Source organism: Gopherus flavomarginatus, chromosome 7 (assembly GCF_025201925.1).
Source record: "Gopherus flavomarginatus isolate rGopFla2 chromosome 7, rGopFla2.mat.asm, whole genome shotgun sequence".
Taxonomy (NCBI): Eukaryota; Metazoa; Chordata; order Testudines; family Testudinidae; genus Gopherus; species Gopherus flavomarginatus.
The window spans coordinates 105,265,385-105,282,032 of NC_066623.1; the positions used below are offsets into that span (position 1 = coordinate 105,265,385).

The following is a 16,648-nucleotide window of genomic DNA, read 5'->3' on the forward strand; positions in this document are numbered from 1 at the left end:
AGGGAATTTTTGGACGCCACTAAAGGCCGCATTTCAGCCAAGACCTCTAGTGACATGTTTGCTGCAACAAATTTGTGCCTTCAATCTGGGTATTTGTGTCTGCAGACTGTGGAGCTGAGTGCCCAATTACCAAAATAACCTGCACAAACAAGTCTGAGCACAGAACTCTGTGGCTGCAAATAATGGTGCATTCAGTGAGAAGTCAGAGGCTGATTTGAAGCTCAGAGAATTAATCAGCAGCTCCTGTAATGACTTAAATGTGAGACTCTCTGACAGGGATGGGGAGGAGAGAGCCAGCTTTCCAGGAGCTCCAGGAGGCAATGTTCCTTACTGAGTCACAATTCCTTTCAGAGGCAGGGCGGCTCCACCCTGCCCCCTGTTCAGTGCTAGAACCTTTGTGACACAATCTGGCCCATAGCTTCTTAAAGAGAGATGAAAGCATTTAGGTTTGGAGGGAAATTAACTGTTCTAAAAGAATAACACAGGACTGGAAAGCAAATAGAAAGCGTGGAGTGGGGTGGGGTTGGGTGGGGAGGGGAAGATTCATAGATTCCAAGGCCAGAAAGGACATTGTGAGCATCTAGTCTGGCCTCCTGCATAATACAGGCCATAGAACTTCCCCAGAATAATTCTGGGAAATTATCTAGTTTGAACTAGAACATATCTTTAAAAAAATCCAGTCTTGATTTAAAAATTGCCAGTGGTGGAGAATCGTCCATAACGCATGGTAAATTGTTCCAAAGGTTAATTACCCTGTTAAAAATTTACACCTTATTTCCAGTCTGAATTTCTCTAGCTTCAACTTCCAGCAATGGGATCGTGTTATACCTTTGCCTGCTAGGCTGAAAAGTCTATTATCAAATATTTATGTCCCATGTAGGCACGTACAGACTGCAATCAATTTACCCCTTACCCGGCTCTTTGGTAGTGGAGTGGGTTGTGGGGGGCCTAGCTGAGAAGGAATTGGTAGCAAGTGACTGAGGATATCTGTTTCAGTTGCAAATCAGAGATAGGGAATGGGAACAGGTTTGAAAATCCCTAGATCGCGTCAGGGGGTCACAGCTCACAGGTTGGAAACATCTATGTTAAAGCAAAAAAAAAAAAAAAGTTTTCTGCCTATGAATCCAGAACATATTGAACCAGACAGTCAAAAAAGGGATCTCTGAAGAAGCCCTTTCAGTATAAGAGTTTGGTTTGTTAAAGGCTCAGAGATAATAAATAATGGATTTCTCTTCAGTTAGCTTTGTGTATTTAATATGTGGTTGCTGTGTATTGAATGTTTTATCCATTTTCAGACACTAAACTGCTCAAACTGGTCTCTTACCCAGAGAGACCAAGAGGGAAATGGAGAAAATGTTTCGTTGAAATATTCATAATGACAAGATTGAGATGAAATAAAATATTTACACAGCTACATACATACATACAGCACTGCTGAAACGGGGGCAACTCTGGGGAGGACGGCCACAACCAACTGCAGGGACTGAACATTTTAACCAAGGAACCCAGGAAAAACCTCCTGCTCTTAGAATCAGAGCCGTAGAGTGTTTATTGTCCACATAGACATTGCACCCAGCATGGCAGAAAAATCCAGCCTCTGAGGCTAGTGGGGCAGTCCCAGTTTGGGAAGGCAGTTAGGCTTTCTGTGAAGCAGAGATACAGGCAGGGAGCAAATGCTGTAGCTCCTTTAACAGGGAATGAGAAAGTGGAAGCCCCGGTCACCACTAGTTGTATTTCAGGAGGGTAGGGGAAAATGCAGAGTAGCTTCTGAGCTGCTCTTAAGACTAGGGAGATGAGAAAAATGAGTAGATAGCCAAGGAGCAGGAGAAAGAGCTGGCATACAGAAAATCAAAGGGGGTGTGGGCAGTGGCAGAATAGGAGGCCCAGGTGGGCTCGGGATTTACTTCTGGGGCAATTCTGCGCCACTGCACAATGCAGAATTTTGCAGAAATTAACATTGTGCACGCAGAATTTCTTTTCCCCCACAGAAATGGGCTGCAGTGCTGCCGGCTACCAGTAGGGGCAGCTGGACCCAACAGAGCCCGGCTCTCACATAGAAGACACCAGTGGGGGGAGGGAGAGGGAGCTGGAGGGTTCCGAGCAGCTGCAGTTTCCAGCATGCCCTGAGCGAAGGAGAGGGCGGTGCACAGGAAACTCCATGCAAGCCTGGGATCCGGCTGTTTCTCCCTCTGGATCTCTGGGCTCTGGGGAGGAGAGGGAGGTGGGTGTCTGGGCTGGGTGAGGGGAGGGGATGGGAATGTGGGTATCTGGGCCGGGGGGTGCCGCAGCTGAGCTGAGGGAGGGAGTGCGGGTATCTGGGCTGGGGGGAGGAGGGAGTATCTGGGAGGAGGGCTGCAGCTGGGCTCAGGGGTGGGGGTGTGTTTGGCCCCCAGCTGGGGTCGTGGAGGGGAGGGGAACAGAGAACAGGAACTGGGTTGTCATAGGGGTTTCTTTAACTCTCTACTCCTGGGGGAATTTTTATGTGTGTTTGTATTGTTACAGACATACTTGCTGCCGGGTATTTTGAAATAAATTACCAAAATAATTGAAACTAGTGTGATTATGTAGTGTTATTTTGACAAATGTGCAGAATTTTGCAGAATTTTTAATTTTTGGTGCAGAATTTTTATTTTTTTGGCACAGAATGCCTCTCGGAGCAAGGACTGATGCTCAGCTTCAGGGAGGATTGATTTTGTTGAGAGGGGGAGCATTGATTGACTGGATATGAGGGGGATAACAGTGTGATTGGTGGAGAGCAATATGGTGGAATAGATCTGTTTGAGCCACAGAGCTAGTCCTTCACCTTCAGGAATGTGGGCCTTAGTGGCTGCAGCTGAAGATGAACTCCCTCAGTCAGCACTAGCAGTAGATCTGTTATCCTTTCTGTGGGACAGCCACTAAAGGGCAACATCACTGGTCTTCATAAAGCCAGGATGTTACAGTAGAGCCCTCTGCGGGGCTATTTTTAATCCCTTTCCCACCCAATCCCGCCATTGTGGCAGCGGGTCCTGTGAGACCCGTGGGATCCCAGTTCCAGGCAGGACTCTATGTCTTGGGGAGTGGGAGGGGGGTGTATTAATACTTGAAAGAAAAGCGAGTTCCCAGAATAAAATATCTGTTTTTGAGAAGCCCTGTTGGCACCTTCAATTTGAATTCACTTTCACAAAGGCTAGTTTGCCCTGTCACAGTACAAAGAAAGCACGACCCAGCGTAAGTCAGGAATGTTTGTCACACCAGTCAAACTAATCTAGTGTAGGTGGCAGCTGGGTCACTGTAGTTTGGATTTTTAAAGCAAGTGTTTTCTTTTTACTACCAGGCAATTATTCCCCTAGTTGTATTTTCACAGCACTGATACGCCTGGGCAGGTATAAATTCCCTGCTAGTAGCCAGGGGGGATTATCTTGGGGCCCTTTGCTGTGTTAGTGCACAGTTGATTCTGGTACCTTCTGTGCACAATTATTTGTAGCACCTAAGAGCTCTAGTCATGGACTAGGACCCCACTTTGCGAGGCATTGTACAAACCCAGAACAAAACGATAGTCCCCACCCCAAAGAACTTACAATGTCAGTAAGTGAACTCAGACCTTGAGGTACGTCCCCTGGAATGGCATTGGCATTTGAGGGTTGACCATTTACACACAAACTTCAATCCAGTAAAGGAAAAATGAGCTCCCCTCTCTCCTTCTCCACATCCGAGAGGCCTCGGTGGGTGCAGTAGGGGACATGTCACGGAAGCATTTGCCAGTTGAAATGTGAAAATGCCATTTTGAGCCCCAGTTGTTTTTGGAAGAGAGTCTAAGTCAAGTCACTTACAAGTTACATTCATGTCGCCTTTGCTGCATGGCTGGCAGGACTGGGACTACACTTGGCCCACCTTGGAGGCAAGAGAGAACTTTAGTACTCAGGGACATCCCCTGGGCCTGATCCAACATGGGCACAGATGGCTTCCAAAGGGTATCTACTGAGCTCCAGCCATCACAATAGGAAGCCTTGAAGGAATGTGGTATAAAGCAGGTAGCAGCCATAGCATCTCACAATTATATAGAAAACTTTTCAAAATATCTCCCTACAACATCATAGTGCAACTTCCTCTGGGGGAATGATGACTGCCAGCTAGTGCACAGCTGCATAATAGTGAAGGAAAGAAGAAATTTGGCTAAGGAGATGGGCAAACTCCCACTCCTTTGGAAAGTGCCTTGGGACCTTTAACATTCATGTATAGAAGGCAGGAATTTTAGTGTACAGGGTCTCTCTCCTGCAGTAAATCCATATACAGCAAATTGCACAATGTTCAGTTTACCCACCAGAAAGGGATGAATGGCAGAGCTGCCTCTGCTGGGTTTGGTCCTATGGCTCCAAGAAACACAGGTATTTCAACACTGATGCTTCTGCTGTTACACCATCCTTTCTGTGGAGGGCTCCTTGACACATGCAGGTCCTGATTCTCCTCTTACGGGTAGTGATGTAAATAAGGAGTAACTCCATTGAAGTAAATGAAGTTCTGCTCAGATAAAACCAGTGTGAATAACGGTATAATTAGTCCGCTAGAGCTGTAGGTAGTGGGCAAAGAGACCCTTAATGCACCAGAGAAGAGAGGCTATGTGGCTCTGCGTGTGGGTATCTGTGGGTTTAACTGATCATTCCGAGATTAAACCAGTGTGGCTTCTAACCCAGAAAAAGCTGCACCCAGGCGGTGACGGTAGATGGTGCATGTTCTGAAGCAGACACTGCAAATATAAACGTGCCATCTATTACACAGCTTTAAAAGTGACATTGAAGAACTAAACAATTTGTCGATGCCCTTATAAAACAAAAGGATCTGAGTTTGCTAAACAAACAATTGTGGAAACAAAGAATCAGATATTCAGCTGTTGTAAATCACTTTAGTGGAGCTACTGATTTACACCCATTGGGGATCTGGCCCAGACAGCTGAGGTTTTCTTCTCTCTCTGAACTTTCTTAGTCTTTTTTTATTAAAGATACAGAAGAAGTTACAAATATATGACAGGGCATCCATCATCTGGTGCTTTGACACTTCCACAATAGGTATATTAAAAATACCATAGATTTGATCGGATTAGATTAAGTGCAGGACTGAAGATGTCAATTTTACATCTTTTCATGCACATGGAGCTAGTGGGTTTTTTGTATTATACATAATAGAGGGATATTAACCACTTAAAAAAATCTGCCTTGAGGTCTGCATCAATCACTTGTTGTCGTAACCATTTTGGATGAATGAAAGAGTAGGCTACCCGCTGAGGGCAACAACTAGTGAAAAGGTTTTGGCAGAGAGAGAGAGGAAGTAAATAGGATAGAATGGGCTGGCTCAAGGAATTTATCTGTGGCAGTTGCTTTTTTCCTGAATTCATATAAATACACTCATAATGTATTTTTCTAATATAATTTATAGTCTAGCTTTATCAGCCTCACAATCCAGACCTGTTATCTTAAAAGTTCTCCTTTGAAATATAGGTTGTACATAGAGAAGGGGAATATTGGACAGTGCTTAGAACAAATAACTAGGAATAATCCTGACTTTACAACAGTCTTCTTGCGTCACTTCCAACTCTATGCCTCAGTCCCTCCATCCATAAAATAGGACTTATCTTGAGGCTTAGTTAATGTTTGAAAAGTGCTTTGAGAAATGCTCGTGAAAATTGCCATAAAACTGCAAAGTAACTTTATTTTCAAACGGTGATAAATGCCTCAGATGGAAGTTGTTTGGTGCAAATCCCCATGTGCGTCATTAAAGACACGGGGATAATTGGCAAGGCGAATGCCAGCTTTGAGCCTGGAATGTGCATGTTGAATTTGAGCAGCTTGTCTTTTTGTCCAGAATTTGCAAATGTAAAGCATAGTTGTGTTATGTGTAGCAGTTAATTTAACAGGTTCTTGCTTGTTTCTGTTTTGTGGAACTGAAGAGGAGCTATAAAAGTGCTGCGATTCCGTTGATTTAAGTCTCCGAAATAGCACTGCAATTTTCTGAACAGCTGGTGCATATAAACAAAGCTCTGCAAAAACACAGCCATCCTCTCTAACACAGGATATCCTGTTGCTGTGGGAATGCCCCTGATTGGTGGCCTGTTGTATTCACTCAGCCAATTATATTGAAATGGAATTATGTCCCAGTTTCGTTATAAAAAAGCACATGGTCAATCTCCCACCGCCTTCCACACCTCTTGCCTGCCTACCAGGTTCCAGGATAGCTTTTGCCATAACATTGCATGTATGATGCTCTTGTACTTACAAGAACATTGTAAAGATACATTTTTTAAAATTGTTCCCCTTGTCATACTTAGGTGATTAAAAGTGAAAGAATTTTTTAAAATTGACTGTTCTTCTCACCTCTGATGGGGCTTTAGGGGATTACCTGGTCCTTGGTGACCAAGGAGTTAAATTTAGCTCAGCTGCTCATTCCACTTACCCAGATGTTCAGGGAAAGAGCAATACATTGACTACTGGAGAGACAGTGAGGGATATGGCTCTTGGGACGGTTAAGCTCCAACCCATGTTTATAGGAACAGTGTTGAACCCCAGGCTGGGGAATTTTATGGTTCCTTTTATGCTTATGTTAATTTCTTTGGCCTTTGTGTTAAAACCTTAGCCAAACTTGTCAGAAGAGTTGGATGCCAAATGTGAGGCCCTCAGTGGCCATATTTCAAAGGCAGTGAGCACGTGCAGTTCCCAGTGGGTCAGCTGGAGATAAAGGTGATCAGCACCTGTGAAAATCAGAACACTTTTCAAACTTCTGGTTAATTAATCTGCTCACTGTACTTTTCAAACTGCAGAAGTATTTTTTCCATACTAAGTCTTTGCACCATCTGGCATTGGTACTTATGCATGTTGCTGTCCATTCTTCTTGGATAAAGGTACTAAACTGGTGTTAACAATTTTCCCCTCAAATTCTCATGTAGCTGTACAATATTGAGTTTGGGTTTCCTACAGATTGATTTTGTTTTTTTAAAAATGGAAACATTTCTCTTTATAGTAAGTTTGGTTGAAATTAATGTTTTTTAATTAAACCTACATTTGGGAGTCTTATTGTTACTAATATTACTACTAATAATAAATAAATATATTCAAGGTACATAGAGCCTTTCATCTTGAGGGTCCCAAATTACTTGATAAACTGCAGGCCTTCTCTAGTTGAACTGAGTGACAAAAATCACAATAACTTGAATAAGTGTAGGATTGGGTTGGGCAATTGCTTCACTGCTGAGTTAGAGGAAGGAGTGCCACCTATAAGTAAGAAAATGAAACTGATGATCCGGTAGGTCCATAGATGTTGCTTTTGAGGTCTCCCATCCACTTACCTGTCTCACAGTTACTTAGTTTCTGGAATTTGATGGTGACAAAGCTGTGGCTCCTAGGACACTGTTTATTACTTGGGAAAGCTTTTTGCTTTAGGGTTTTTTGCAAAAGGTTTATCTTCGTGCATTTACGGGGTGGATTTGACTTCTTTCCGGGCAGGAGGGGACAAAGCCACCTCACGGCCTTTATTTTGTTATATTGTATTTATAAATGCTGCGTTTCCCCCACACCTCCACAGGTGTTGCAGTTGTCATTGCTATATAAAATATCATGCAGCAATTCGGTACATGATAGAGTTCAGTCAACTCTAGGAAGTCATCCTAAATCTGTATTTTGCATCCTATAAGATGATGTGGAGAATAACACTGTGTCATGGCTTGCACTTTATGATACTTACTGCTAGTTCACATAACGTCTCTTGGCTCTTTTTGGGGTATCTAAAACAAATGGTTACTTGCCTCTCGTAACTGTTGTTCTTCAAAATGTGTTGCTCTTGTCTGTTCCAATTAGGTGTGCACGTGCTGCGTGCACGATTGTCGGAAGGTTTTTCCTCTAGCGATACCCATCGGGTTGGCTGTGGAGCCCCTGGAGTGGCGCCTTTATGGTGGTGTATATAGATCCTTGCCAACCTGCCACCTGCTCAGTTCCTTCTTGCTGGAATACTCCAACAGAGGGGAGGCGGGTGGGATTTGGAATGAACATGAGCAACACATCTCGGAGAACAACAGTTACAAGAGGTAGGTAACCATTTTTTCTTTGAGAGCTTGCTCATGTCCATTCTAATCAGGTGACTCCCAAGCTATACTCTTGGAGGAGGGGTCAGAGTTCATTTGGTCATAGATTGCAGCACTGCCCTGCCAAATGCTGCGTCATCTCTGGACTGTTGGGAAATTGTGTAATGCGAGGTGAACATATGGATAGAGGACCATGTGGCTGCCCTGCATATATCCTGAATGGGCATTTGACCTAGGAAAGTGGCAGATGACGCTTGAGCTCTTGTAGAGGGCACCATCAATGTTGGGGCCAGAATCTTGGCCAAGTCATAGCAAGTCCTGATGCATGACGTGATCCAGGATGATATGCGTTGGGAGGAGATGAGAAGCCCTTTCATCCTCTCTGCGACAGTGATGAAGAGCGGTGGGGACTTCCAAAACGGCTTTGTGCGCTCAATATAGAAAGCCAGGGCACATCTCACGTCCAGTGAATGAAGCATGTGGTCTCTGTTACTGGCATGCGGCTTGGGAAAAAACACAGGTGAGAAAATGTCTTGATTTCTAGGGAATTGAGAGACTGCTTTAGGGAGAAACACAGGGTGTGGGCATAGTTGCACCTTGTCTTTATAAAAGACAGTGTAAGGGGGTTCAGATGTCAGCGCCTTGAGTTCGGAGACCCTTCTGGCTGAAGTGATGGCCATGAGGAAAGCTACCTTCCAAGATAGGTAGAGCAAGGACCACGTCACCATGGGCTCAAACGGGGGGACATAAGCCTGGCAAGGACTAGATTGAGGTCCCAAGGAGGAAGATGCTGCCTTACCTGAGGATACAGTCTATCCAGCCCCTTGAGGAAGTGGCCTACCATCTGGTTTCCAAAGGCCGACCTACCCTTCACCCTTGGGTGAAAGGCAGAGATGGCGGCCAAGTGTACCCTGATCAAAGAGGTCGCCAACCCCTACCGTTTCAAGTCGAGCAGGTAGTCCAAAATAAACAGGATCAGGGCTTGTGGTGGAGGAGTACCTTTCTGCATAGACCAAATCGAGAACCGCTTCCACTTGGCGAGGTAAGTGGCAAGAGTAGAGGGCTTCCTGCTTCGGAGAAGGACTCCCTGAACTGAAGTTGAGACTGGTTTAACCATGGAGCTTCCACGCTGTGAGGTGGAAGGACTCCAGGGTCGGATGTCGTATCCTGCTGTGGTCTTGTGTAATGAGGTCTGGGAACAAGGGAAGGGCTACAGGCCTGTCCACTTATGAGTCCAACAGCGTGGTGAACCAGTGTTGGTGGGGCCACGCCGGTGCTATGAGGATCAATGAGGACCCATCTAGGTGGACTTTGAGGAGAACCCTGTGTTTGAGAGGGAAGGATGGAAACACGTAGAGCTGATGATTCACCCATGACAGGTGAAACACATCTGCGATAGAACCTGGGCTGTGGTTCAGGAAGGAGCAGAAATACTGACACTTCCTGTTGCTCCATGTCACGAATAGGTCCCAGTGGGGAAAGCCGCACCTCTGGAAGATGTCCAGAAGTACGTGTCCTTCAAGTCAAGGGCGGTGTACCAATCCCCTGGATCTTGGGAAGGAATGGTGGAGGACAGGGAGATCATGCGAAACTTCATTTTCTTTATGAATATGCTGAGGTCTCACAGATCTAGAATAGGTCTGAGCCCACCCTTGGCCTTGGGGATGAGGAAGTATTGGGAGTAGAACCCTTTTCCTCTGAACTCCTGAGGAACCTCCTCTATCGCCCTGAGAGCGACGAGTGATTTTACCTCCTGTAAAAGGAGTTGCTCGTTAGAGGGGTCCCTGAAGAGGGACAGGGTAGGGGGATGGGAGGGCAGAAGGGAACAGAATTGGATAGACTATCCCATCTCTACTGTGCTTAGTACCCAGCGATCTGATGTAATCTGTACCCAGGCACAGTAGAAGTGGAACAGATGGTTCGCAAAGCGGGGAGAAGGATCCAAGAGATGGACTAGGGCTTGTGGTTGGGCACACCTTCAAAAATTAGGCATAGGGCCAGGAGGCTGTTTGGACAAACTGTGGCCCTGGTCAGAGGAGGCTCTCGATGGCCTCCTCCTGTTGTTCCTGCCTGTCCTTCCATTGAAATCCTGCCTCGTGCTCCCTGAGTAGCAGCGCAGTGGAGGCTGGGGGCTGAGGGGCTTCCTCTGGGGAGCAAGGGTGTAGATTCCCCGGGCAATGATGGAGGTCGGTGCTGCCATCAGTGCCGTCGTTGTTGGAGCTGTTGATGTCGGCGCCATGATAGGTGGCAGTGCCGAGGCACATGCCAGTGGGCCCGGGGATTGAGCCGTCATGGCAATCAGATCCCGTGCCGCTTCAGATGTGTCCAGTGTGGAGGGAGGATCGAGGTCTTCTCCCTCCAAGTCCTGCAGGACCAGAGAGCCCACCCGCACTGGACTCGATGGGCCCCCGTCACAGCTGGAGTCGACGGCTGCAGGACTTGCGGGCCAGGTTTGGGGTGTCCCAACACAGGACACACCCCACTGGTGTGCCATGCCGGTGGCCCTTGTCCACCTTCTTCATCTTATAGACTCATAGATTTTAAGGTCAGAAGGGCCCATTATGATCATCTAGTCTGACCTCCTCCTACACAATGCAGGCCACAGAATCTCACCCATCCACTTCTGTAACAAATCCCTAACCTATGTCTGAGTTATTGAAGTCCTCAAATTGTGGTTTGAAGACTTCAAGCTGCAGAGAATCCTCCAGCAAGTGACCCGTGCCCCATGCTGCAAAGGAAGGTGAAAAACCTCCAGGGCCTCTGCCAATCTGCCCTGGAGGAAAATTCCTTCCCGACCCCAAATATGGCGATCAGTTAAACCCTGAGCATGTGGGCAAAACTCACCAGCCAGCACCCAGGAAAGAATTCTCTATAGTAACTCAGATCCCAACCCATCTAACATCCCATCACAGACCACTGTGCATACTTACCTGCTGATAATCAAAGATTATGCAGCACCGGCGATTGTGAATGGTGCCACAAGGTGGAGCTGGGCCTTGGGGCCAGGAAGCGGTGCCGATGCTCCTTACCTGAGTCCTTCCTCAGTGCCGCCGGTGTGCTGCACATAGAGGCTGTGGGCAAAGTGCAGATTTTATTAGGATGCGCTTCAGGTGAGAGTCTATCTGCTTCTTTGTTCTGGGCTTAAAACTGCTTCAAATCTTTCATCTATCCGCCTGATGGCCCTCCCCGAGGCACTTGAGGCAGGACTCGTGCGGATCGCCCCTGGCATATGCTACAGGCTCTTCTCATAGGGCTTAAAGCCCTGGGACCGAGGCATGCCCCAGTCCAGGGGAAAGGGAATCGGGAAAGATCTTCCAGCTAAGTACTATTCAACTAATTAACACTAATGGGTGACTATTCACAACTATTCGAAGAAAGACCTCTAAGTAGGCACTTGCAATATGCAAGACTGAGCTGGTCCAACAACCATCACGGGTGGTAAGAAAGAACTGAGCAGGAAGCAGGTCAGCAGGGACCTATATACACCGCCATAAAGGCACCACCCTAGGGGGCTCCACAGCCAACCCGACGGGTACCACTAGAGGAAAAACCTTCGGAGAATCATGCACACGGTGTGCGCACACCTAATTGGAATGGACATGAGCAGGTACTCGAAGAAGAAGCCATAATTTCTGTTTTCAGAGACAGTTTGTGAAATTGTCAAGGAAATTCTACCATGTGAATTTGGATTACATGAATTAGCATCAGCTCTGACCTCCTATGGCTAGTCAGTGGCAATGATTTTCTGTCATGTAAAACTCGGCTTCAGCCCCCAAAGGAGAAACACAGCAGTAAAGACTTTCAAATGGTTTGCTACTTAAATAGAATTTTGAGGAAACATTTGGAAGATGGTCTCCTCTGAACTGTAGTGTATAACATACCCAGGGAGCCGTAGATCTCCTGTGCAATCAAACTGGCGGCTGCTCCCCTTAAGCATCTATAGAGCTTCTGTACTCATTGTTACAGCTAACATTTTGTCATGGATATTTTTAGTCTGACTTTTACTAAAAATATCTGGGACAAAATGGGGATCTGCAGGTCCCCACACTACCTGAAGTGGGGCAGCTGCGCAGGGGCTAGGAGCCACCTGCAGCAGCTGGGGGTTGGGGAGTACACCTGCCACCTGCAGATTGGGGGGTCCCCTGCTGCCCAGGGGGGCCAGGAGCTGCAGGGTACCCCCACTGCCTGCAGCTCCAGGGGCCCACGGAGCCTAGAAGCTGGGGGTTCCCCACTGCCTCTGGTGGCCCCCGCAGCTCCCAGCCCCAATGGGCAGCAGAGGACACTTCTGAAGTCACAGAGGTTGCTGGAAGTCATGGATTCCATGACTTTCACGACCTCCGTGACTTAATCGTAGCCTTATTCATTGTCAATATAAATGAGAGTCCCAGCTATGGGGGCCATTTGTTTAACATAACCTGAGGAAGGCATTGCTTCAGGTAGAGGTTCTGGGCTAGATTCACAAGGGGGACGTAGTTGTCTACCTGTCCCTTTAGGTGCCTAAGTTCAGCATTTAGGTGCCACTGCCATTCACAAAACCACACTCAGCTGCTGCCTAATTATATAGGTGCCTGATGTCCCTAGGGCACCTACATTTCTGCCAGTAGCCATGCACACGACACCTAAGTCCTGACCACCAAGTAGCTTGGTGTTCTAGCTCATGCTCAGCCCTGGTGGGAGTTTCAGATCAGTCATTCTCCCACCTATCTTGCCTGCAGGACCTCATCAGGGCATGCTTAATTCACAGAGGAGGCAGTGGTGCCACTCACCCTTTATGCACTACAGCCCAGCAGTTAGTTGCCCTCATCTGGGATGTTGTGGGAGACCCAGGTTCATGTCCCTACCCTGCGTGATTTGGATCAGGGACTTGACCCCTAGTTTCTCACATCTCAGGTGAGTGCTCTAACCCATAGTCTTTTAAGCATAAGAGGGTCACCACCATTTTCTCCACCTCCTCCTGGGTTTTGTACAAGAAAGAACTGATTTGACTTAGGGCCTAACTCCAGGAAAAGTTTCAGAGTTGTGAATTCCAAGTGGATAGAGACGTCTCCCTCTGGTGGAGTTAGGCTCCTAATTCCCTTTGAGGGGGAGGGCTTAGACCCCATTCCTTCCTCAGCATTTCCTACTGACTAGTTCTTGCAGCTCAGTGTGGTGGTTTCTGTGAATGCCTTTCTCAGGCACCTGACTCTCAGCATTGTGTAGGGACCCTGAGCACCTAACTCAGGGTTGTGAGTTTCACTAGGCAGCGGGGTGCCCAAAAGTTAAGCATTGTAGCACCGAGTGTTACCAGGCCCAAGTCCCCCTTATGAATCTAGCCCTCCGTAACAGGAGGGTTTCTTAATGTTTCTGTTATGAAGACCTGTTTTGAGTCAGTAATAGCTTGACCAGGAAAATTAGCTCCAGGCTTGACACATGGTTTGAGTCTGCCAAGATGTTTTTCGACTGTAACTTAGCACAGAGCCTGGCCCTCAGCTGAGTTCTTACAGCTCCCTTTGGTCTTCAATTTGACTTTTGAGTACGCAGCATCTCTGACAATCATATCTCCAGTCCTAGATTGGTCCCTGCATTGAGTTACACCAAGGATGAATTTGGCCCATGACCTCAGGCTGGACATGTTTCAAAATGTATTTTTAAAAAAATATTTTTAAAATCTAAAATAAATAAAAAGCTGAGGCGAGGTAGCCAACATCAGCACGTGGTCCTCCTGGCCTTCGTCTCCTTTGAATTGGAGTGCAGCAGTGGACCTCGTATGAAAGCCACTTAGACTTCTGTGAGCACAGAATTTGGCTGCCCACTTGCTTAACATGGTTTCTGACAGGAAACTCCATTGTCTGCACGGATTGACTCTGGGCTGCTATTCAAGGCATTGGTTTCCCCCTATATGGGCTGGTTCTGGCTAACCTTAAAGACCTATTTCATGCCCCGTGCTCTGCCATAAGATCAACTGGAGCACCTCAGCTGCCAATTTTAAACATCTGAGGGCTAAAGACAGGACATTCTCAGTGATGCGCCCTCACCCCCTGTTGGTCTCACAGAGCCCAGGTTTGTTAACTCTTAAAGCTCCCTGCACAGAGAAAGAGTTACTGAGTTTCTGTTGAGCCCTTTAATAGACACACTGAACTCTACATATAATTAGGGTGACCAGACGTCCCATTTTTAAAGGGACAGTCCTGTTTTTTGGGACTTTTCTTACATAGGTGCCTATTAGCCCCCCACTCCCGTCCCATTTTTTCACAGTTGCTATCTGGTAACCCTACAAATCATTTGTGTTTTAAATTGGGTACAGGAATCCAGGGAGCATGTTAGGTACAGTTTAATAAGCCAAATAAAGAGTCTGTTGTATGCGGTTAAAGACTATTGTATGAAGCCATTTAAAATCCATACTGGTTAACAGTTTGATGGTGTCATTTTAAAGCACTGGTGACCTGCCACCCTGATGAGTTCCAGTGTGGGGATGGGACCTGTATCCATGGAGCAAAGCAGTGCAACAAGGTACACGACTGTCCTGACAACAGCGATGAGGCAGGCTGCATTAATGGTACGTATAGCCAATGCACCTTACACTCCAGCGTATGGTACAAGAAGTCCAGGTCAGTCAGAGCATTCTAGGCACTGGAGATTGAAATCGCCTATTAGCGTGCCTAATCCATCTCCCCAGGCCAGTGCAGGGTTGTTCCTTATAGAGCATTTTTAATTATTCCAGTAATGGGATTTCTCTAGGAACTTTTCCAAAGTCCTAATAGACCTCACTCTTCGGAAGAAAAAATAATCCTGCATGATGTTCAGTCCAAATATTCTTTTGCTTAACACCATCTCATTACTGCTAATTTTAACCTCTTGAAGCTCATGACCCTAATCTAATTTAGTTGCTTTCCTCTCTTGCCCAACACAACAGAGTCCACGTGTGAAAGCCCCAGGAAGTTTCAGTGTAAAAATGGAGAGTGCATTGATGGAGTCAAAGTGTGCGATTCACATAGAGACTGCAGGGACGGGTCTGACGAGCCTGTGAAAGAATGTGGTACAGTACACGCCTCTTTCCTCTTATTGCTGCTGTGTTAACCTTTTCTCCCTCTGGTGCTCATGACTAGCAGAATAACAACATGTGGCTGCTAATGCCATTCCTAGCTGCACTCCGCCTCTCTCTCTCTCTCTCTCTGCACACACTGTACCCATGGCACTGATATAAATGGAAGCAGAATTGGGCTCTCTGGCTTTTTTAGGTCTTTGGGCTTGCACACACATGACTGGAGGTTTGCTTAGAGGCTCCACTCTCCTCCACCACGAAATGCACTTGATCTTCATGGAGGGATATGTGATCTGAGCACAGGACCAGGAGCAAGGAACTCATAAATTCTAATCCCTCTGACACCAGATAATTACTGGTGTGTGGGTTAATTAGTGTTTGTAAATGCTTTAAAGATAGAAAGTGCTTTCTGAGTATTATTGTCAGATAGGTGAGTTCTGTGGGTGTTTCCAGTTTCCAATTTCTACATGTTCCATGTTCTACATGCAGGGGACTGGACTAGATGACCTCTCAAGGTCCCTTCTAGTTCTATGATTCTATGTTATTGAGGTTTTCATTAGGGATTGAGGGCATGGTGGTGTCAGATGAGCCTGATAAAAATTCCCTCTGTGTAAAATTACATTGGATTCCAAGTTAGTGAAAATCACAGATGCCATACAAGCACATCTCTGACAAGCACCTGTTCGCTGCATAGACATTGTTAGAAGGTCAAGAGAATCCAAACCACACCAGCAAAGAGCAGTTCCATTCTTCCTGGAGGACTCCTTGAGCCTTTCACTCATCCTTTTAGGAGAATAGTGCCAGCAGCAGCACTAGTTTTGAGCACTCAGGCAGTGCAAGAACTGTGATTGTGGCTGGCTTGTATGCAAAGGTGTATAGGACAGGCTCCTTGCGCTCTTCCCTTCCACCCTTGCACACCTGCATGGAACCAGCAATAATCTGGTCTCAAAGATTGTTAGTCCAAAGAGGCTACTTCAGAAAATGTAACCGAGTGAAAAAATATTTCACATATAGGAAGATTTTTTTTTCTTTCAAATCCTGATTCAGAAATAGGGAAACATGACCCAGACCGAGGTCTGAAGTTCTAGTGCTGACTTTTGTACTTTATCCCAGAGCTGACAAAGGCTAGCAATGCCACTTGTGCTGCCTGTCACGCCGTATCAACCCAAACAGAGAGATGGGGGAAACTACAAGGGGATCTCATAGGGTCTCCACCTGCACCTAACATCATCAGCCCATGAACATGGATGCATTACACCTTTCACACACACACCTGACTCAGCACAGAGGAGTCTGTGAGTGTATGCTTGGGAGACTGTGATTTAACATTTCTGTTCTTTGAGTGCTTGCTCATGTCCATTCCATATTAAATGTGTGTGCTCGCCACATGCACCAGTGGCGGAAGCTTTTCCTGAGCAGTATCCGGAGGGAGCTAGCTCCAGCACCCTCCAGTATGGCACCCGCATGGTGCGACATAAAGGGTGGCACCAGCAACATGCAGGTAATTAGACCTGGGAAGTGGGAGTCAGGAGAGACAGGTTATATTCCAGCAACTGGGTCACTGTGTGACCTTGAGCAAG

At 46.5% G+C, this 16,648-nt stretch overlaps 1 protein-coding gene across 5 annotated transcripts in view; it reads left to right on the top strand.

The window, feature by feature from the left end:
- Positions 1 to 16,648, top strand: part of LRP8 (LDL receptor related protein 8) — a 284,937-nt gene that overhangs the window by 241,146 nt on the left and 27,143 nt on the right. For 3 of the 5 annotated variants that reach the window (XM_050962306.1, XM_050962307.1, XM_050962309.1), the window contains 2 exons: positions 14,460 to 14,582; positions 14,940 to 15,062. In XM_050962306.1, coding sequence (XP_050818263.1) covers positions 14,460 to 14,582; positions 14,940 to 15,062 — 246 coding nt within the window. The remainder of the gene's footprint in view (positions 1 to 14,459; positions 14,583 to 14,939; positions 15,063 to 16,648) is intronic. The other 2 variants (XM_050962308.1, XM_050962310.1) reach the window with 1 other exon arrangement.